The sequence below is a fragment of the Bactrocera oleae genome, chromosome 5 (assembly GCF_042242935.1).
Source record: "Bactrocera oleae isolate idBacOlea1 chromosome 5, idBacOlea1, whole genome shotgun sequence".
Classification (NCBI taxonomy): domain Eukaryota; kingdom Metazoa; phylum Arthropoda; class Insecta; order Diptera; family Tephritidae; genus Bactrocera; species Bactrocera oleae.
Genome location: NC_091539.1, coordinates 56,595,384 through 56,611,205, shown reverse-complemented (window position 1 = coordinate 56,611,205; position 15,822 = coordinate 56,595,384). Strand labels below are relative to the sequence as shown.

Below are 15,822 nucleotides of genomic sequence, written 5' to 3'. Positions count from 1 at the left end.
TTATTCTATTTAAGTATAACAAAGCATGACATGTCCGGACTGTATTCGACTGTAATCATTTGCATAGCGACTAGAAAATCCATACAGCATCTGACTATAATACATAAATTGAAAAAAAAACTGCATAAATTCAGATTTGTCATGCTTTTATTTCTAAAATATCTACATATCGCATTGTATTTATAATTATTATTAAACAAAAAAGGCTTAAAAATTGATATACTAAATATATTATAGTAGCTAACGAAGTACATATATTGTTAATGGACGTATAAACCTCAACTACATAGCGTCGATTAAATTTTGGAACAAATGACGATCAAGTTCAATATATATACATACATATGTGAGGTTATGATAAAATATGCGCAGTGCTTGCGTCAAACAACTCTTTGTGGTTCATTTTTATAAATCGACGCATGCCACGCAGCATGTAATGCAGTTCCGGTTTGGCCAATACCCGCACTAAAAGTTCTAGAAATTCTTCGATTTTATCCTGACGACTATATGCCATTAGCGCTGCTGTAAAGGCACTAAAATCATCAGGAGATAGAGAACTGCGTAACTAAAAAAAAATATATTCATGAAGCATTGAATGATATTTTGCAATAAATTACACCTACTATTCGTAAAAACTCCACTCGCTCTTGTGGTGCTTGTTTTTCCACTACTGGTGGATCAAGGGATAATCTAGCTTTTGATGTAAAACCAAATTCATCCAGAGATGGAGATGTGCAGCTGGTTGAGGAGTCGATAATGGAGGTATCCTTCACTAATTTATAGCGTTTTCTTTTAACATTAGCAAGGGATGCACTACCACTGCTGCTTGGACTGGAAGTCGGTGAATTTCGCTCACGTTTATATAAACTAACTTGGTTATGTCGTGGGGAATCGCTGCAGCTGGCACCATTGAAGTCTATAGACTGTGACATAATTTTATGAGCATTAATATTTTTCGTGATCTTACAGAAATTACTAATATACGTATGTATATGTATTTACATAGCAATACCTTTACATTGGTGTCTAGTCGACTCATAAAGTCCATAGCGTTCGGCACTTTACTATTTTGAGACCGTCCTGCGGCCATTTTGTAGTCATCGGGTGTCCAACCTTCGATTGTATTTGTTTTCTCAACTTTCCTGTTAGGTAATTGTAAGCACATGTATTAATTTTGAAATATCTTCACGTAAAATACTCCAACGTAGATATTGTAAATGAGATGCTTACATCGCCATTGTTTGCGCCGTTGTAAATTTATTTTTCGCTTCAAGCACCAATTTTGAATTAGCGAAGAAAGGACTTTGCACAATACCAGCTTCTTCACAAGTCTCGCTTACCAGAGATTCGATACTTCGCTCTTTGGGTTTTGGAAGCTGTTCAAGAAAATAGTTGTTAAAAATAAGTAATTTTAAAGGCATGGGCTTGTGATTTACAGTTTTATCTGCATTTCGAAAGAATTCACGTAATTCTCTCACAATCGAACCGAAGGGCACACTTTTCGGTGTTGTGCCCAAATGTCCACGTACCCATTTGGACAACTGTGATACCTGATTAGGTTGTGCAAAACGCATATCACACAATAAAATTGCGCCATAATCATGTCGATGACGAATAACACGACCGATAGCCTGGTTAACGGCACGAGTCGCCTCTAAGCTATACCATGCTTGTCCAGTTAGAAGCTAAAAAATCATATGGCGTCAGTTAGAGGATAGTAAAAACAAACAAAATATATTGGCATACCTCATTCTCCTTTGTGCGATTATCTTCCAAGTACCGTTTCTTTAAAATCACTTTTGGATCTTTTAGTGGAGGAAACGGCAGGCCCGTAATAATCACAGCGCGACCATTACGATCGGCAAAATCAAGACCCTCGGATACTTTACCACGACATACCGCCATAAAAACCGCACCCTTTGCATCGCGTATACTTTTGTAGAATTCCTCCATTGTTGTTGTAAAGCTATCTTTACTTCGTGGTTCCACAAAGATCGGCTTATGTCGAGATACTTCCGCCCAAAGTCCGCTGGCCTGCCAAGCGTTTACACATTGATTAAGCAGTGGATAGGAGGGGAAGAACACGAGAAGACCGTCGGGTACGATACGTGAAACATTGAGTACTGTTTGACCCAAAGAGCTGAGATACTTCGGATTGTCGCTAAAGGCATATATTAAAATTATGTAAAGAAGCATAAACAATCCACCGAAGTCTTACCGATTGGCAAAATTTGATATGAGCTGCTCTCGATCGGGCCCAGTACCGATAATTTTAACGAAAACTTGCGATTGATTAACAATGTGCGGATTTTCAAGACTTTGTGCAATTGGTACCGCTAATTCGGCAATTAATGGCTTCAAAGGCGCTAAGGTGCCACTCGTTAAAATTATACTGCGTACCTGTGTATTCAAAAGTTGTTCCATGCCAAAACCGGGATTGAAACACCAGTAGTTAATAATTTTGGGTAATTTGGTGGAGACTGTGCTACTACTGGACGCTTTCGACAACCAGCCATCCTTGCCAGAATTTTTGGTCTGCTGTTTCAATTCTTCGATTTGCACATGCACTTTGAAGCTTCTGAGCACCTTTGCTATAATATCTTCTTTTTTAACAAATACGACGCTTAGCAGATTAGAAAGCACTTCGAAGCTACCACCTTTGCGAAATGCGCTATTTTGAGACTGAACAGTCATGAATTGAACAAGTCGATCTAACAAATTTAATGTTGCAGGTGCTGCAGCTGGAGTAAACTGCCAAAAAATAAATTTCATTTAATATGCTGGATAGGTTTCGTTAACGGAGCACTTACTTTTGCCTCAGCTAACAGATCAAACATAAATGAAGGTGGAAATGTGGTGCCCTCTGCTTTGTTTTCGACTACAATAGCATCAATGCCTTTCTCCAAATCCAACAGCATCTCTTTAAGTAATGCCAGATCTTCTAATTTAAAGTCTTTCGGCTCGTCATTGCTCATGAAATCTAACGCGTTTTCACTCATCATTGCCTTCATTACATGCGTGACATCGTCAATAGCCAAAGCTATGTCCGACGAACGTATTTGCACAGATGCAGATTCTTCGCAAATTTTTTCTATATTATGTGCCTCATCTAATATTACAATTGTATTGTTCAAGTCAACTTTATTTGCTTTACGCGCTTTTGGATCTAAAAGATAATTGTATGGCATAAATGTTATATCCGCGTCACTAGTCAATTCTTTAGATGCATAATAGGGACACACTTTAAGTTTCTGGCCTACTTTCACCAAATCTTCAATATCCATTACAGATTGCTCTTTTAACTCAGGACTGTCTTTCTTGGATTCCACACGATTGTAGAATGAACATGTGCGCGTTTGTATGCGCAATTTACAAAGTTGCACTTTGTTGGAATTGCCTTGTTCTCGCATAACTTCTGGATGAATGCATAACTGGTCGCGCGATCCTAAAACTACGGCGCGCATAAAAGAGTATGATGTACGCTTCAACTCTTGCATGGCTTGCGTTAGTTGGGAATGTGTACGAGAGGCATATATAATTTTTGGTATGCCCCAGCTAGCATTTCTCGACTGTATTGCATTGAATTCATTAACCGCTTGTTGTGCTGCTGCTCCGCCCCTCGCATTCCTTTGTACTAATGATTGCATATCCGCCTTTCGCGACAACAACCAAGCTAGAGATGAACATAGTAGACTTAATGTTTTACCCGTGCCAGTTGGAGACTCCAGCACACCATTCGTGCCATCACGTAGGCAGCTGATTACTTTTTCCATATATGCCGTTTGTACATCGTAAGGTTCAAATGGAAAATGCACCGGTATGCCGGCGATTATATATTCCGGCATATTTAAATTCACTATTATATGTTTTTATAACTTATTTCGCAATTATATTTTGTATACTACGTCTATTTCACTTTACTATACCATACGAGCTTATTTCCTTTTTGTTTTTTTGTAAATACCGCCAAAACCATAGGAGACAGCTGATTTTGACAGTTTCTTATGGTTTGTTGGTTGGTAAGATAAGTGAACAAGCTACGCCACACTGGAATTCTGACAACGAAGCAAGTGTAATGACATAAGTAAAACGTAAACAATTCAACAAAAACGCGCTTAAAATTTGTTCAGTATTTTAGTTGCTGAAGTGCAAAAAGTTAAATAAAATCGCGAAATCAAGTAAAATGTTTGCTGATAAAGCTTTCGAGTTAATAAAAGAACTAGAACGTTCTTCACAGACTATTCCACCTTTTGATGTAAGTAAAAGGGTTTAAATTTGTCAGGTTTGAGAAATGTTCGAATATGCATTACAGGATGATGGAGTGCGTCAAGTATTGGAGGAAATTAAAGCAATTTTTGAAGAAAACTGTGCACAAGCGTAAGTTGCATAGTATTATAATAATTAAAGATATTGAGTTTGCATTTTTTTACATAGTGCAAATTATTCAACCTCTGGTGATCGCACTTTGTGGCCATTACTAAATTTTCGACACGCCGCCCTGCAAAGAAATAAACGCTGTCTACTAACATATCTTTTTAAACGTTTGCTACGTATTAGAGCACTTCGTTGGGAGTTTGGACCAATTATACCAGCAGATATTAAAACATCGCTGTGCGAACCTGAAGTGAACTTCTTCAACACATATTCAAAGTCATTAGCATCCTACATGCGTTCTATTGGTGATGGACAGGGGATTGATTTAACGGGTGATCTACGCCCACCAAAATCTTTATATATTGAAGTGCGTTGTCTGGAAGATTATGGCAAATTTGAATTAGAAGATGGTGAAGTGATATATTTAAAAAAGAACAGTCAACATTATTTGCCGCGTGCGCAAGTGGAAACGCTGGTTCGCCAGGGAATTCTACAACATATTGCATGAAAAGGTATAGTTAATTAAAAAATTTCTTGTAGAATTGTATACAGATGTCTAATGAAATTTTTGTAAAGTTATCATTAATTTTGTACTTGTTTTTGTTATTGCATGAAATTAAAACAAATGTTTTCATAATACTCTTCACCGTTATTCGAGATTTTTATATTTTGTCGAATTTGTGTTCCGACGCTCAGGTCAATTTGGTATAAAAAATATTTAGACATAAGCGTGAATATTTTATTACGACAATTATTATTTATTTCCGTTTGTCACTACAACATTCCCCTCACATATTTTCGTGATTTTTTTTAGATTTATTTATTTAAATACAAGTACGTATTGATGAGGTTACTTTAGGATAAATATAATATCATATTATGATATAAATAAAAGCTGACTACTTTAGAAGTAGAAGAAGTGTATAGTGATACAATAATTTTTTTTTTTTATATTTATAGAATCCTATTTATAATTATATAATATTTTTGTTTGATCATACTTGGCTTAAGTTAAATTTTTTAAATTCGAAACACAATCAACTGTATTGCAGCCATCACCGAATGTCAATTTTTAGGGAAAATTTTATCCCTGTCATTATGTGCATATTTCGCTGTACGAAAGTGAGCGCAAAGGAAATTTGAAAATTCTTGGTGTCTGCTTGTGCATATGGACGAGGGGCGAACGATGAACGACGGCGAATGCTAGTAGTCCAGTGAAATTTTGACAGTTTGTTTCTTGCTTTTGGAAAGGAAGGTTGGTAGCACCGGTTAAAAATCGTAATCAAAACTAAATACTCGGGACGGAACAAAAACAAATAGCAGTGCTCGCTCGCAGTGGTGATAAATTTGTTGTAGTAAGCAAATAGCAAAGCAGCGGCGCACAAAAGTGTGAAACAAAGAGAGAGAGAGAGCGAGCGAGAAGTAGAAGGAAAAAAGAAGAGGCGACAGCAACACTTCACAACAACAGTTTGCAGTACTTTTGGGGAATCGTTGGTGCTCCCGCAGTGGCGCTACCGACTGTTCGTCCTCTCATCTGCTGTTCATTTAATGGTGTGTGTGCGTGTGTGTACGATATATTTACGTATATTTGTTGTTGCATTGATGTAGTCGTTCCGTCGCACCACACACTTTCTGCACAAATTGATTACCACTAGAACGCCTCTTTAGGAAACTGAAGATGGAGAAGCTTTATTAAGCACAGCGTATGGAGCGTAGCTGACGAGCAGAAGAAGGTATTGCACAGCGTTCTATTGAATTGGGATGACTCCCACTTAAAGGAATATTAAAATAGCATAAAGTGTATTTATTAAAATCAGAAAACTTTTCAAACTTTTAACAATTGGAGCAAAAAGTTTGAAACAGTGTAATGACACTCTATGATGGTGACGACGGCAACTGTAAAGGCAATGACAACTGGTAAACGTCGTTTTGTTTTTGCATTCAGACGTTATTTACAAAAAAACGTAAAGCTTGAAAACAAATTAGCGAAAAATGTGAGAAGATTATGCTCATGCATGTCGATTCACCTTAGTGATAGCAATAGCTGTTAGTTTGAAGTTGTTGCTGTAAGTTAAATTGCAAAGGCTTTGGGGCTACTACAATGGTGCACATGTATGTACAAGTACTTATCAGTGTCAGCCGCGCGGTATAGTGTGTCCACTCACCCCACTAATTGAACAATGCGTGCGTGCACTCATACCCTCACTCTTTACTTGTAGTGATCAGAATTTTGTTTACAATTTTCGGCAGCATGTTACCGTTTGTGAGTTTCTTTACGTCAAGGACGTACATTTAATTTGTGTTGGTGTGAATTTAATTTAGCATAGAGATAAAAGTGTTGATTTTTTTATTGCTAATTGCGTGACATTTGTTTATATGATTTAATTAACGTCAAAACTCATTTAGCACATTTCTTGAGCACTTGTAGAATTGTAGAGCCACTATGAAGCTCAAGACTAGTGTTTAGCATTTAGCTCCTAGACGAGCTATCAAAATACAGCCAACCGTTGCAAAGCTATTGGATTTTATTCTCTTTTAAACGTTTTTCATCATTTTCTTATTTTCTGTGTTTTTGTTGTTGCCAAATGTCAAACTTTCGGTCGTTTATTGGTCGTCTCGCTTTCACGCACGTGAGAATTTTTCTGCTAATGAAGTGTTGCCGTCTGCTCTCAAAATCAGGTGTTGAAGAAATTCGTTAACTTTCAAAAGTGGAACTAAACACTTTGTGACAATTTTTCTATTTAAAAAAAAATATATATTGGCCCATGTTTTCTGAGAGTTAAGCAAAATAAATAGCTTAACTTTTCAATAGTTAAAGAAAAAAATCCGTATATTTAGTATATGATTTGTAAAGATTTTAAAATCGTTACTAAATATACGAATGCAATTCAAAAATTTTGTTATTTAACAATTCTTTTCAAATAATGTATGCTAATATATTTATTTAAGTGGTTAACATATTTACTTAAGTGACAACACCGCTGCCAGCTTATTTCTCACCACTACTTTGGTTTCTCTTTTAGCTAAAAGAGAGGAAAATCGAATTGTTTTTAAATTTGTACTATATCCAGTGACAAATAAAAAAAAACAGAACGACAAAAAAGTTGCGATAACATTTAACCGTGGTAATAGTAAATATTGAGCGGTATCGTAAACGGTTGCAAAGTATTCTATAGTAAGAATATTCGTTCGTTTGTGGCCAAAACAAAATATTTCAGTTATCATTGGTTTCAATTGAGCTAAAAGTGATGAGTGAACAAATACCCAACAACTGCTTTTCATACATTGCCACTATTATTTCATCGTCTGCCGCACGTTTCTTTTCCCCAGTTTTAGAGTGCAGTGTATGTTGGAGCTGGGGACTAGCATGCGTAACATTAGACTCAGAATGAAAGAAAGTTAATTGCTTTATAAAGTGTAAAGTCGAGTCGGTGGTATATCTATTTGCTTTGCAATGCACATTATTGTTTGAGTTTTATTTACTTTTCTATATGTACATGTATATGTAGTATGTGCTTCAAAGTTTTGAAATTTTCAACTTGTGGAATTGCACATGTTATGTCCTTCCGGCCTAATAGCGCCATCTTTAGGCATAATTCTTGCCAAGGTTATTGAATATTGCTTAACGTATTCTTGTTAGTATGATTTAAACCTATTTAAAATCGCATAGTTTACATTGAAAAAGGCCTCATGAAAAATGTACTTTTGATTGCTTTTAAATGAATTGCAATTGAATAATTCTTACACAGTCGAATTTATTGAGTTTTTAGAAATTTCATATTAATTATATTCTAGTTAAACGATTTACAGAACAAAGAGTCTTTTGTTTAACCTCCGGCTATATTTTGGGATTTTAAGAATCTAATCGTTTCGATTGGGAAACAACAAGCTTATGCTATTGAATGAAGAAATGTGTTTAGTATTCTTTCAACTAGTTGCAAAAATGAATCTATGAATAAGAAAAAAACAGTAACTTCGGTTTATCCGAAGCTATAATGCCATTTACAAATAAAAAATTCCATACAAGGACTTGATTTTGATCGGTTAGTTTTTATGGCAGCTATATGCTTTTGTGGTCCGATGTCGTGGGTTTCGAACATATTAGCAGCTTCTTGGCGAGAAAAGGACGTGTGCAGAATTTCAGATCGATATCACAAAAAGTGAGGTACTAGTATATACAGATAGACGGACAGGTTAAAATCGACTCAGCTCATCATGCTACATATGTACATATGTACTTTATAGGGTCTCCGACGTTTTCTTCTTGCTGACAAACATAATATACAATGCTCAGGGTATATAAAAAAATTATAATGTTTATAAACGTATTGAGCTCAAATAAAAATTGGATAGGAAGCGCTGTTTTTGGAGAAAATCGGCATTACACTTAATCTTTGTTGAAGTCTACTTTTTAATTCTTTACTATATGAGCTCAATGGATTTAAACAAGTACTTAGTTGATTTAATTAATTAATTTTACAAGTAATTATTTTTAAATATTTACTTAAACGAAATTTGTTATATATTACATACTGATATTTAATAAAAAAAATTTTAGTACTTAAATATAAATAAAATAACCTTGTACTTCTCTCTCTTTCTCTCAGTTCTATACGAAATTCGATTGCTTAACATGCCTTATATTTTTTCAAACTGTTTTTCAGACATAATAACGCGATTTTTATTCCCGAAGTCGATGCAGATGTAATTCAACAAGTGCATTATTTTTTTTAGACAAATAAAAAAATAATATTTAGGAAAACTAAACTAATCAGCAAATTAAACAAAAATAACTATAAAAGGAACGCACCCTAAAAAATCAAAAAGTGTATTAACACGGTAACTGTGCGGACGCTATGACCATAATACTATTTTTGGTCGACACATCCGCGTCGATGTGCCAGAAAGCCTACGTGAATGGCGTACAAAAATCATATCTGGATATAGCGAAGGGCGCTGTAGAGACATTCCTGAAATATCGTCAACGCACACAGGATTGTCTGGGTGATCGCTATATGCTGTTAACTTTCGAAGAACCACCCGCTAATGTTAAGGCCGGTTGGAAAGAGAATCATGCAACATTCATGAATGAGTTGAAAAATCTGCAAAGCAATGGACTCACCTCAATGGGTGAATCATTAAAGAATGCCTTCGATTTATTAAATCTGAATCGCATGCAATCGGGTATCGACACATACGGTCAGGGTCGGTGTCCATTTTACTTGGAGCCGTCTGTTATCATTGTGATCACCGATGGTGGACGGTATTCGTACCGCAATGGTGTACATCAAGATATTATACTGCCATTGAATACACAAATACCAGGAACAAATTTCACAAAAGAACCATTTCGTTGGGATCAACGACTATTTTCGTTAGTTCTGCGTATGCCTGGCAATAAAGTGGATGAACGTGCTGAGGGCAAAGTACCACACGATGATTCGCCCATAGAACGTATGTGTGTGGTGACAGGCGGACGTTCGTATCGTGTGCGTTCGCATTATGTTCTAAATCAATGTATAGAGAGTTTGGTGCAGAAAGTGCAACCGGGAGTCGTCTTACAATTTGAACCAATGCTACCAAAAGACGGTGTGCCAAATGAAGCGCTTCAGGACATAATATTTCAACCAATGAAAAAAATGATTTACGTGCAAAAACATATTTCCCAAAAGACCTTCCCAATTGGATACTGGCCTTTGCCGGAACCATATTGGCCCGACCCGAAGGCGGTAACATTACCGCCCCGCGATGCACACCCCAAACTGAAAGTAGTCACACCCGCTGTTGACGAACCGCAAATGGTGCGCAGCTTTCCCGTTGATAAGTACGAGATCGAAGGCAGTCCGCTTACTTTGCAGATATTGCAAAAACGTGAAATGAACAAATGTTGGCAGGTGATCATATCGAACGGAATGCATGGTTTTGAATTACCATTTGGTTATTTGAAGGCCTCACAGAATTTAACACAAGTACATCTGTATGTATTGGCATACAACTATCCGGCGTTGTTGCCGCTGCTGCACGACCTTATACACAAGTATAATATGAGTCCGCCCAACGATCTCGTGTATAAATTTAACGCTTATGTGCGCTCAATACCGCCATACTACTGCCCGTTTTTGCGGAAAGCGTTACTAAACATCAATGTACCGTATCAGCTGCTCCAATTTTTATTGCCGGAAAATGTCGACAATTATTTGTCACCGAACATCGCCAATCAGTTGAAGCATATCAAAAACACCGCAAAGCAAGATCAAGAAAATCTCTGTATGAAGGTGTATAAACAGTTGAAACAACCGAAACCGCCGTATCGACAAATCGAAACTGCAAAATTAAATCCCGGCGTACCATTGAGACGCGATCTGGTACGTCATCCATTGTTGAGAGAGACCTTTTCAAAATTACACGCTGAGATTGAACCACTTGAGAACTACACAATTGTTGTACCACAGCTAACACGTCAATCGTCGGCGAAGTCATATCGCAATCCATTCGATATACCACGACGTGATTTGATGGAAGAAATAGCGCGTATGCGTGAAACTGTGCTACGACCAACGCCCACCAGTTTGGTGGCGAAAGATTCCGGACACTGCCTACCCATTGCCGAAATGGGTAATTACCAGGAATACTTGAAGAATAAGGATAATCCTTTGCGCGAAATCGAACCGACGAACGTAAGACAACACATGTTCGGTAATCCATACAAAAAGGATAAGCATATGGTTATGGTGGACGAAGCTGATCTCAGTGATGTGGCGCCAATGAAATCAAATAATGGTGCAGGTGGAGCGCCACTACCAGGTGTGCCAGGTGGCATTGTGCCAAAGAAAATCGACGCATCACGTGCACGCAAACGCAAGGCCGGTCCCATACGCAAGGACTATATATTTCGACGTACTTCCACGGACGTGCGACCTAGCACACCAAGTTTGAATGTAACATCTGCAAATGCCTCAAACTCATCGGTTTCTTCAATGTCTGATTTCGATGATGATAGCGCCTCAGAAACCGCATCCATTTCATCGAACATGTCCGATGACGGTGATCCGGATAGACTTGTTGTCGCGTTTGATTTCAACGAAGACGAACCTGGTGAACCGCTAATCAATGGTTATGTACGTAATTTTATCAACGGCATTAGCGACGAAAGTAGCTGTGATTCAGATATGAGCGGGCCCAGCACAACGCCAATCAATTCTACGGCTGTTATTGGCATGACGGTTGGTGGCACATTGCCACTGCCACCTATAGTACAGATGCCAAGCAATAACAATGTATTACCACCAATGTCGCCGCCAGGTTCACCACAACCTTATATAAATAATTTTGGTCAATCAATTATGACACCTGTAGATGTGGTGCCTGCTGCAATCGGCTCTATAGTAGCGCCAAACGTGTTGACCAATACCAACCCAACGATAGCGCCTAACGTATTTGCTCCTCTTCAAATCAACGGTAATGCTTTGCTTAGTATTCCTACAACAACGCCTCCATTAGGAGCGCCAGTACCCGTTGTAACCGCAGCAACTCCCGCACTTAATATCCAAGCATCTGCCTATCAACACAACGATATTAACGATGCTCAAGAAATATCGCGCATATTACAACAATGCCACAATGGCAATGCTGGCATATCGACTGCAACTGCCGCGCCGAATCCCGATACCACAGTCACTGCAGGTGCGCCGGTCAAAATGGAAACAGCAGAGTCTGTGCTAATGCCACCACCATTAGCCGCAGTGGCGAATTCACTGTCGCCTGTGACACTTTCAGCCAATTTCGATACGTTGAAACGCGAGTCAATGACCAATAATGTGGGTATAACTAATTCAAATCATGTGACCAATCACAATCAACACAACAGCGTTAACAGTATAACAACTAGCAATAACATTGGTAACGGCGCTAGTCAACGTAACTCAATTGTGGTGTCGGGGCCACCGCCACTCACAGATGAACAACGAGATGCGGCACGTAAACATAACCTGGAAATTAGAACACAAGTTTTTCGCGATATACGACGTCCAGGTCGTAATTATACACAATTGTTAGAACATCTCAATTTAATTAAGGGCGATTTTGAAATGAAATCAAATTTCATAAAAATGTGCATCAGCGAATCGTTGCGTTTCCGACGAAAACAAATGATTGACAGCATACAAGAGTGGTGGGACAAGAAACAACAGCAACAATTACAAACAACAACAACAACGGCGACAAGTTAACAATTACTATTATGGAATATCAATTGAGCTAGTGAGCCATATACAGGCAAAACCGTCAACGGCAATAGTTTTTGTTATAAAAAAAGGAAAATACCCTAAGATCATCGTAGACCACCGAGCCGCACAGGCTGATCTTATCAAATGCAAAATCATATGCCCAAAATGTGTACAAGTTGTATGTGACATGCCGATTGCTAATCAAATCACGCTTAAGGGTGCGTTGTATAAATGTGCGTGTGTGTGTATGCGGGCGAGTGGGTGCTCATTTTCGTTAAAGAAAACGGGTACTTAAAATGTGGTTCTTCACATAAGCAAAAAAAAAAAAACTATTAACTAAAAAGTAATGTGGGCGTGGGCGAGTTGAGGTGTTGAACTTGCAATGGTTAACAAAGCTCTGTACATGCATGCTGTTGGCGTGTTGTACGTGTGTGTGTGCCTGGCCACTCGAATTATAGCTGCAGGCAAGGTTCTACTTGTACATTTATATGTGCAGAAATGGTTTCAAACACGTTAGGCGATACTTAGGCGCATATATATAATATAAGATAATGCTACTACTAGTAGTGGGTCCACAGAGTTCCAACGGTCTGCTAATAACCGTTTAAAGCGAGTTTTGCGATTTGGGGCGGACTTTAGCATCTTTCAAACGTTCGTTTACATATTTGATTTATTATTTTTAGTAAATTGTAAAAATAACCTTTCAGTCATTAAGGGACTCTATTTTGTAAATAAAGCTATAGCAAATGTAAATATATATATATATTTTTTTTACAAATTATGGCAAATTCAAGCAGTTAAGTTATATTATAAAATTTAAATATCACGCTTGATATAAGATTTAAAAAAATTTTATCCCTGCGTCTAAATTGCAATATTTTTGTAGCTCTTTAAATTTTAAAAATTTACAATTTCAAAGAAAAATAATTTTAGTAATTTAGTTTTTCGAAAATACATTAAACAAATTTTTTTCCATTTTTTAATATATAATTTATTTGTAAAAATTGGTTTCTGTGGACTCAACTACTATTTAACGTATTTACTGTAATACAATACGAGCATTACTTTAGTAAAATCTGCATACGTGCTCGCTTTGCCTGCCTGCGTTAATTTACGACATGAAATTGTTAGAGCAAATCGCTTAAAAATTTAACAAAAATCTAATTTTTGTTGAACATTAAGCAACTCGCAGCAACATTTTAGTACCACCCCTTACCACAAGTATGATTACGCACCAGTGACCGTTACTTTGCGCTAACGCATGTTCAATTGTTTTTGTTGATCTTGTTTTAAATACTTTCCGTCGTTTATCTTTAGAAGATATAAAAGAATAGACTGATAACTTTATAATTGAATTACCACGCCCACAAGCCCAAATCTTGGTGTTATATACATATATAGTGGTATGTAGGTTTGTACATAAACTCGACTTGTCAGCTGTGTACTTGTGCTCCGTTATCAACCACTTAAAGACACGTGATTGTGCTGCTTTAGTAGATTCAAATTAAAGTAATTATTTTGCTTTGTTCAAAACACAAAAAATTCGTTTATTTTCAGTAAAACAAAAACGAAAAAAAAAAAATTATTAAGTTTAACTAACGTAAATGTAAAACGAAAGGGAGCGCGCTAGGCCTTTCCTCACATCCAACTGAGAAACCTTACATTTTCATGTAATTTTATTCTAGTTTAACTTGTTTCCGTAATATTATAATTTAGTAAATATAAAGAAAAATTGCATATGTATATGCATAGGTATGTAAATAAAATATATACATACATATATACATAAAAAAATTGAGTGACTAGGGTGACTCTAGCGTACGCAGAAATTTATGAAAAAAATTTAACTCAAATCAGCTGGATGTATTCACAAGCACATCTGTTTTCTTCTTTGCGTTAACAACAACAACAACAACAACAACAAAATTATATAAAAATATTAGCAAATAAATAATTTTCAGTGTTTTAATTTTCTCATGTTCAATTTTAAATTTTGTAATTGTACATACATATATACACACACGTAATTGGTTATTTATATATGGAAAATTGCTTAAAGAAAATTTATATAATTAAATTAAATAATACTTAGTACAGACGGTGAAAATGTTTAAAATATTGATATAGAATATATGAATGCATAACGTAAATACTTAAGTAAATTTTTGAATGTAATTTAAATATTTTATAATATAAATTATAAAAGAGTGAAAGAGACACAAATATAAATACATTTATGAGAAATTTTAACAACGCTTGATAACTCCCTGCATACGTATGTATGTGTAAATCAGTTAGAAGAACGGTGAAATAACAGATAAACCAGAAAACATCTCTCCGCCTACATAAAAAACAAAACTAAAAAACCAGAAAAAGACCCAAGATCTGTTTTTTTTTTGAATCAACATTCAGAATAATTAGTTAGATTATGGCCAAAAAGCGAATAGCCAGAAAACATCCACCACTTAAAACAAACAAAAAAAATGCTTAGGAAAAATCCAAAAAAATACCAAAAAACAACATTTTTTTCTATCAAAAATCAGAGGAAGACTAAAGAATAATTTTTTTTTTAATCAGTAATCATAAAAATCAGTTAGAAGAACGGTAAAAAAGAGAAAAAACACAAAGGGGAGGCTCCACCAAAAATCTGCAACCAAAAAATTTCAGAAAAAAGAAAAAATTCGATCTGAAAAAGACAAAAAAAAATTTTTTTTATCAAAACTCAAGAAAAGAAAAAAAATAATTTTTTTAATCAAAAATCAGAAAGATACTAAAAAAATTTTTTTAATGAAAAATCAGCAAAAACCAAAAAAAAAAAATTTTTTTTGAAAAATCAGCAAAAACCCAAAAAAAAATTTTTTTAAATCAAAAATCGAACTTCAACACGAGTGTAAAAATATTTCCTTGACTTGGTAATTTTATAATTATTTCCAGCTTTATTTAAATTCCTGAAATTCTCGCGAAATGTACAAAAAAAAGTCGCGCAAATCACTTACACTGATTAACGAAGCGCTTATGTACATATGTATGAATGTATGTAAATATCCCTGCTACGTCGCTATTACAAAGGAGTAATTACAATGGATTTCCCTGTATTAAGGAAAGTATTAGAAATGATGCATTGAAACGCTACTTAAATATGCACAAAAGCAAACCATTTTATTTGTTTTTATTTTGTTTTATTTAATTTGTTTTTGGAAAAAAATTTTAATACGCAGTTTTA

General features: G+C 36.0%; 3 protein-coding genes across 5 annotated transcripts; 2 read left to right on the top strand and 1 right to left on the bottom strand.

The window, feature by feature from the left end:
- Window positions 1-129: 129 nt before the first annotated feature.
- Window positions 130-3,960, bottom strand: Rtel1 (Regulator of telomere elongation helicase 1). The gene is made up of 8 exons (XM_014230173.3): window positions 2,811-3,960; window positions 2,219-2,751; window positions 1,747-2,161; window positions 1,437-1,685; window positions 1,231-1,376; window positions 1,013-1,142; window positions 624-923; window positions 130-565 (listed from the first exon to the last, which is right to left on the bottom strand). The coding sequence occupies exons 1-8, from the start codon at window positions 3,843-3,845 to the stop codon at window positions 353-355; spliced, it is 3,021 nt and encodes a 1,006-aa protein (XP_014085648.2). The 5' UTR covers window positions 3,846-3,960; the 3' UTR covers window positions 130-352.
- Window positions 3,961-4,073: 113 nt separating this feature from the next.
- Window positions 4,074-5,026, top strand: LOC106614402 (DNA replication complex GINS protein PSF1). 2 transcript variants are annotated; one of them, XM_070109390.1, is made up of 3 exons: window positions 4,074-4,255; window positions 4,313-4,377; window positions 4,558-5,026. In XM_070109390.1, exons 1-3 carry the CDS (start codon window positions 4,184-4,186, stop codon window positions 4,880-4,882), a joined length of 462 nt encoding a protein of 153 aa, XP_069965491.1. In that variant the 5' UTR covers window positions 4,074-4,183; the 3' UTR covers window positions 4,883-5,026. The 2 variants fall into 2 exon arrangements, with proteins under 2 accessions (XP_069965491.1, XP_014085610.2); XM_014230135.3 differs by having other exon boundaries at window positions 4,079-4,255; window positions 4,435-5,026.
- Window positions 5,027-5,470: 444 nt separating this feature from the next.
- On the top strand, window positions 5,471-14,843 carry IntS6 (integrator complex subunit 6). Of its 2 annotated transcripts, none has more exons than XM_036376175.2 (2): window positions 5,471-5,925; window positions 9,039-14,843. In XM_036376175.2, the coding sequence occupies exon 2, from the start codon at window positions 9,231-9,233 to the stop codon at window positions 12,600-12,602; it is 3,372 nt and encodes a 1,123-aa protein (XP_036232068.2). In that variant the 5' UTR covers window positions 5,471-5,925; window positions 9,039-9,230; the 3' UTR covers window positions 12,603-14,843. The 2 variants fall into 2 exon arrangements, with proteins under 2 accessions (XP_036232068.2, XP_014085609.2); XM_014230134.3 differs by having other exon boundaries at window positions 5,471-6,107.
- Window positions 14,844-15,822: the final 979 nt, after the last annotated feature.

What these genes read in the sequence shown, in the direction of transcription:
- Rtel1 (XM_014230173.3), bottom strand. Translation starts at nt 3,845, where the DNA reads ATGCCGGAATATATAATCGCCGGCATACCGGTGCATTTTCCATTTGAA. An exon ending in ATCTGTTAGCTGAGGCAAAA is followed by an intron (nt 2,752 to 2,810) that starts GTAAGTGCTCCG and finishes ATTTTTTGGCAG; the next exon opens with TTTACTCCAGCTGCAGCACC. An exon ending in GAGTGGAGTTTTTACGAATA is followed by an intron (nt 566 to 623) that starts GTAGGTGTAATT and finishes ATTTTTTTTTAG; the next exon opens with TTACGCAGTTCTCTATCTCC.
- LOC106614402 (XM_014230135.3), top strand. Translation starts at nt 4,184, where the DNA reads ATGTTTGCTGATAAAGCTTTCGAGTTAATAAAAGAACTAGAACGTTCT. An exon ending in AGACTATTCCACCTTTTGAT is followed by an intron (nt 4,256 to 4,312) that starts GTAAGTAAAAGG and finishes TATGCATTACAG; the next exon opens with GATGATGGAGTGCGTCAAGT. An exon ending in GAAGAAAACTGTGCACAAGC is followed by an intron (nt 4,378 to 4,434) that starts GTAAGTTGCATA and finishes TTTTTTACATAG; the next exon opens with TGCAAATTATTCAACCTCTG.
- IntS6 (XM_036376175.2), top strand. Translation starts at nt 9,231, where the DNA reads ATGACCATAATACTATTTTTGGTCGACACATCCGCGTCGATGTGCCAG.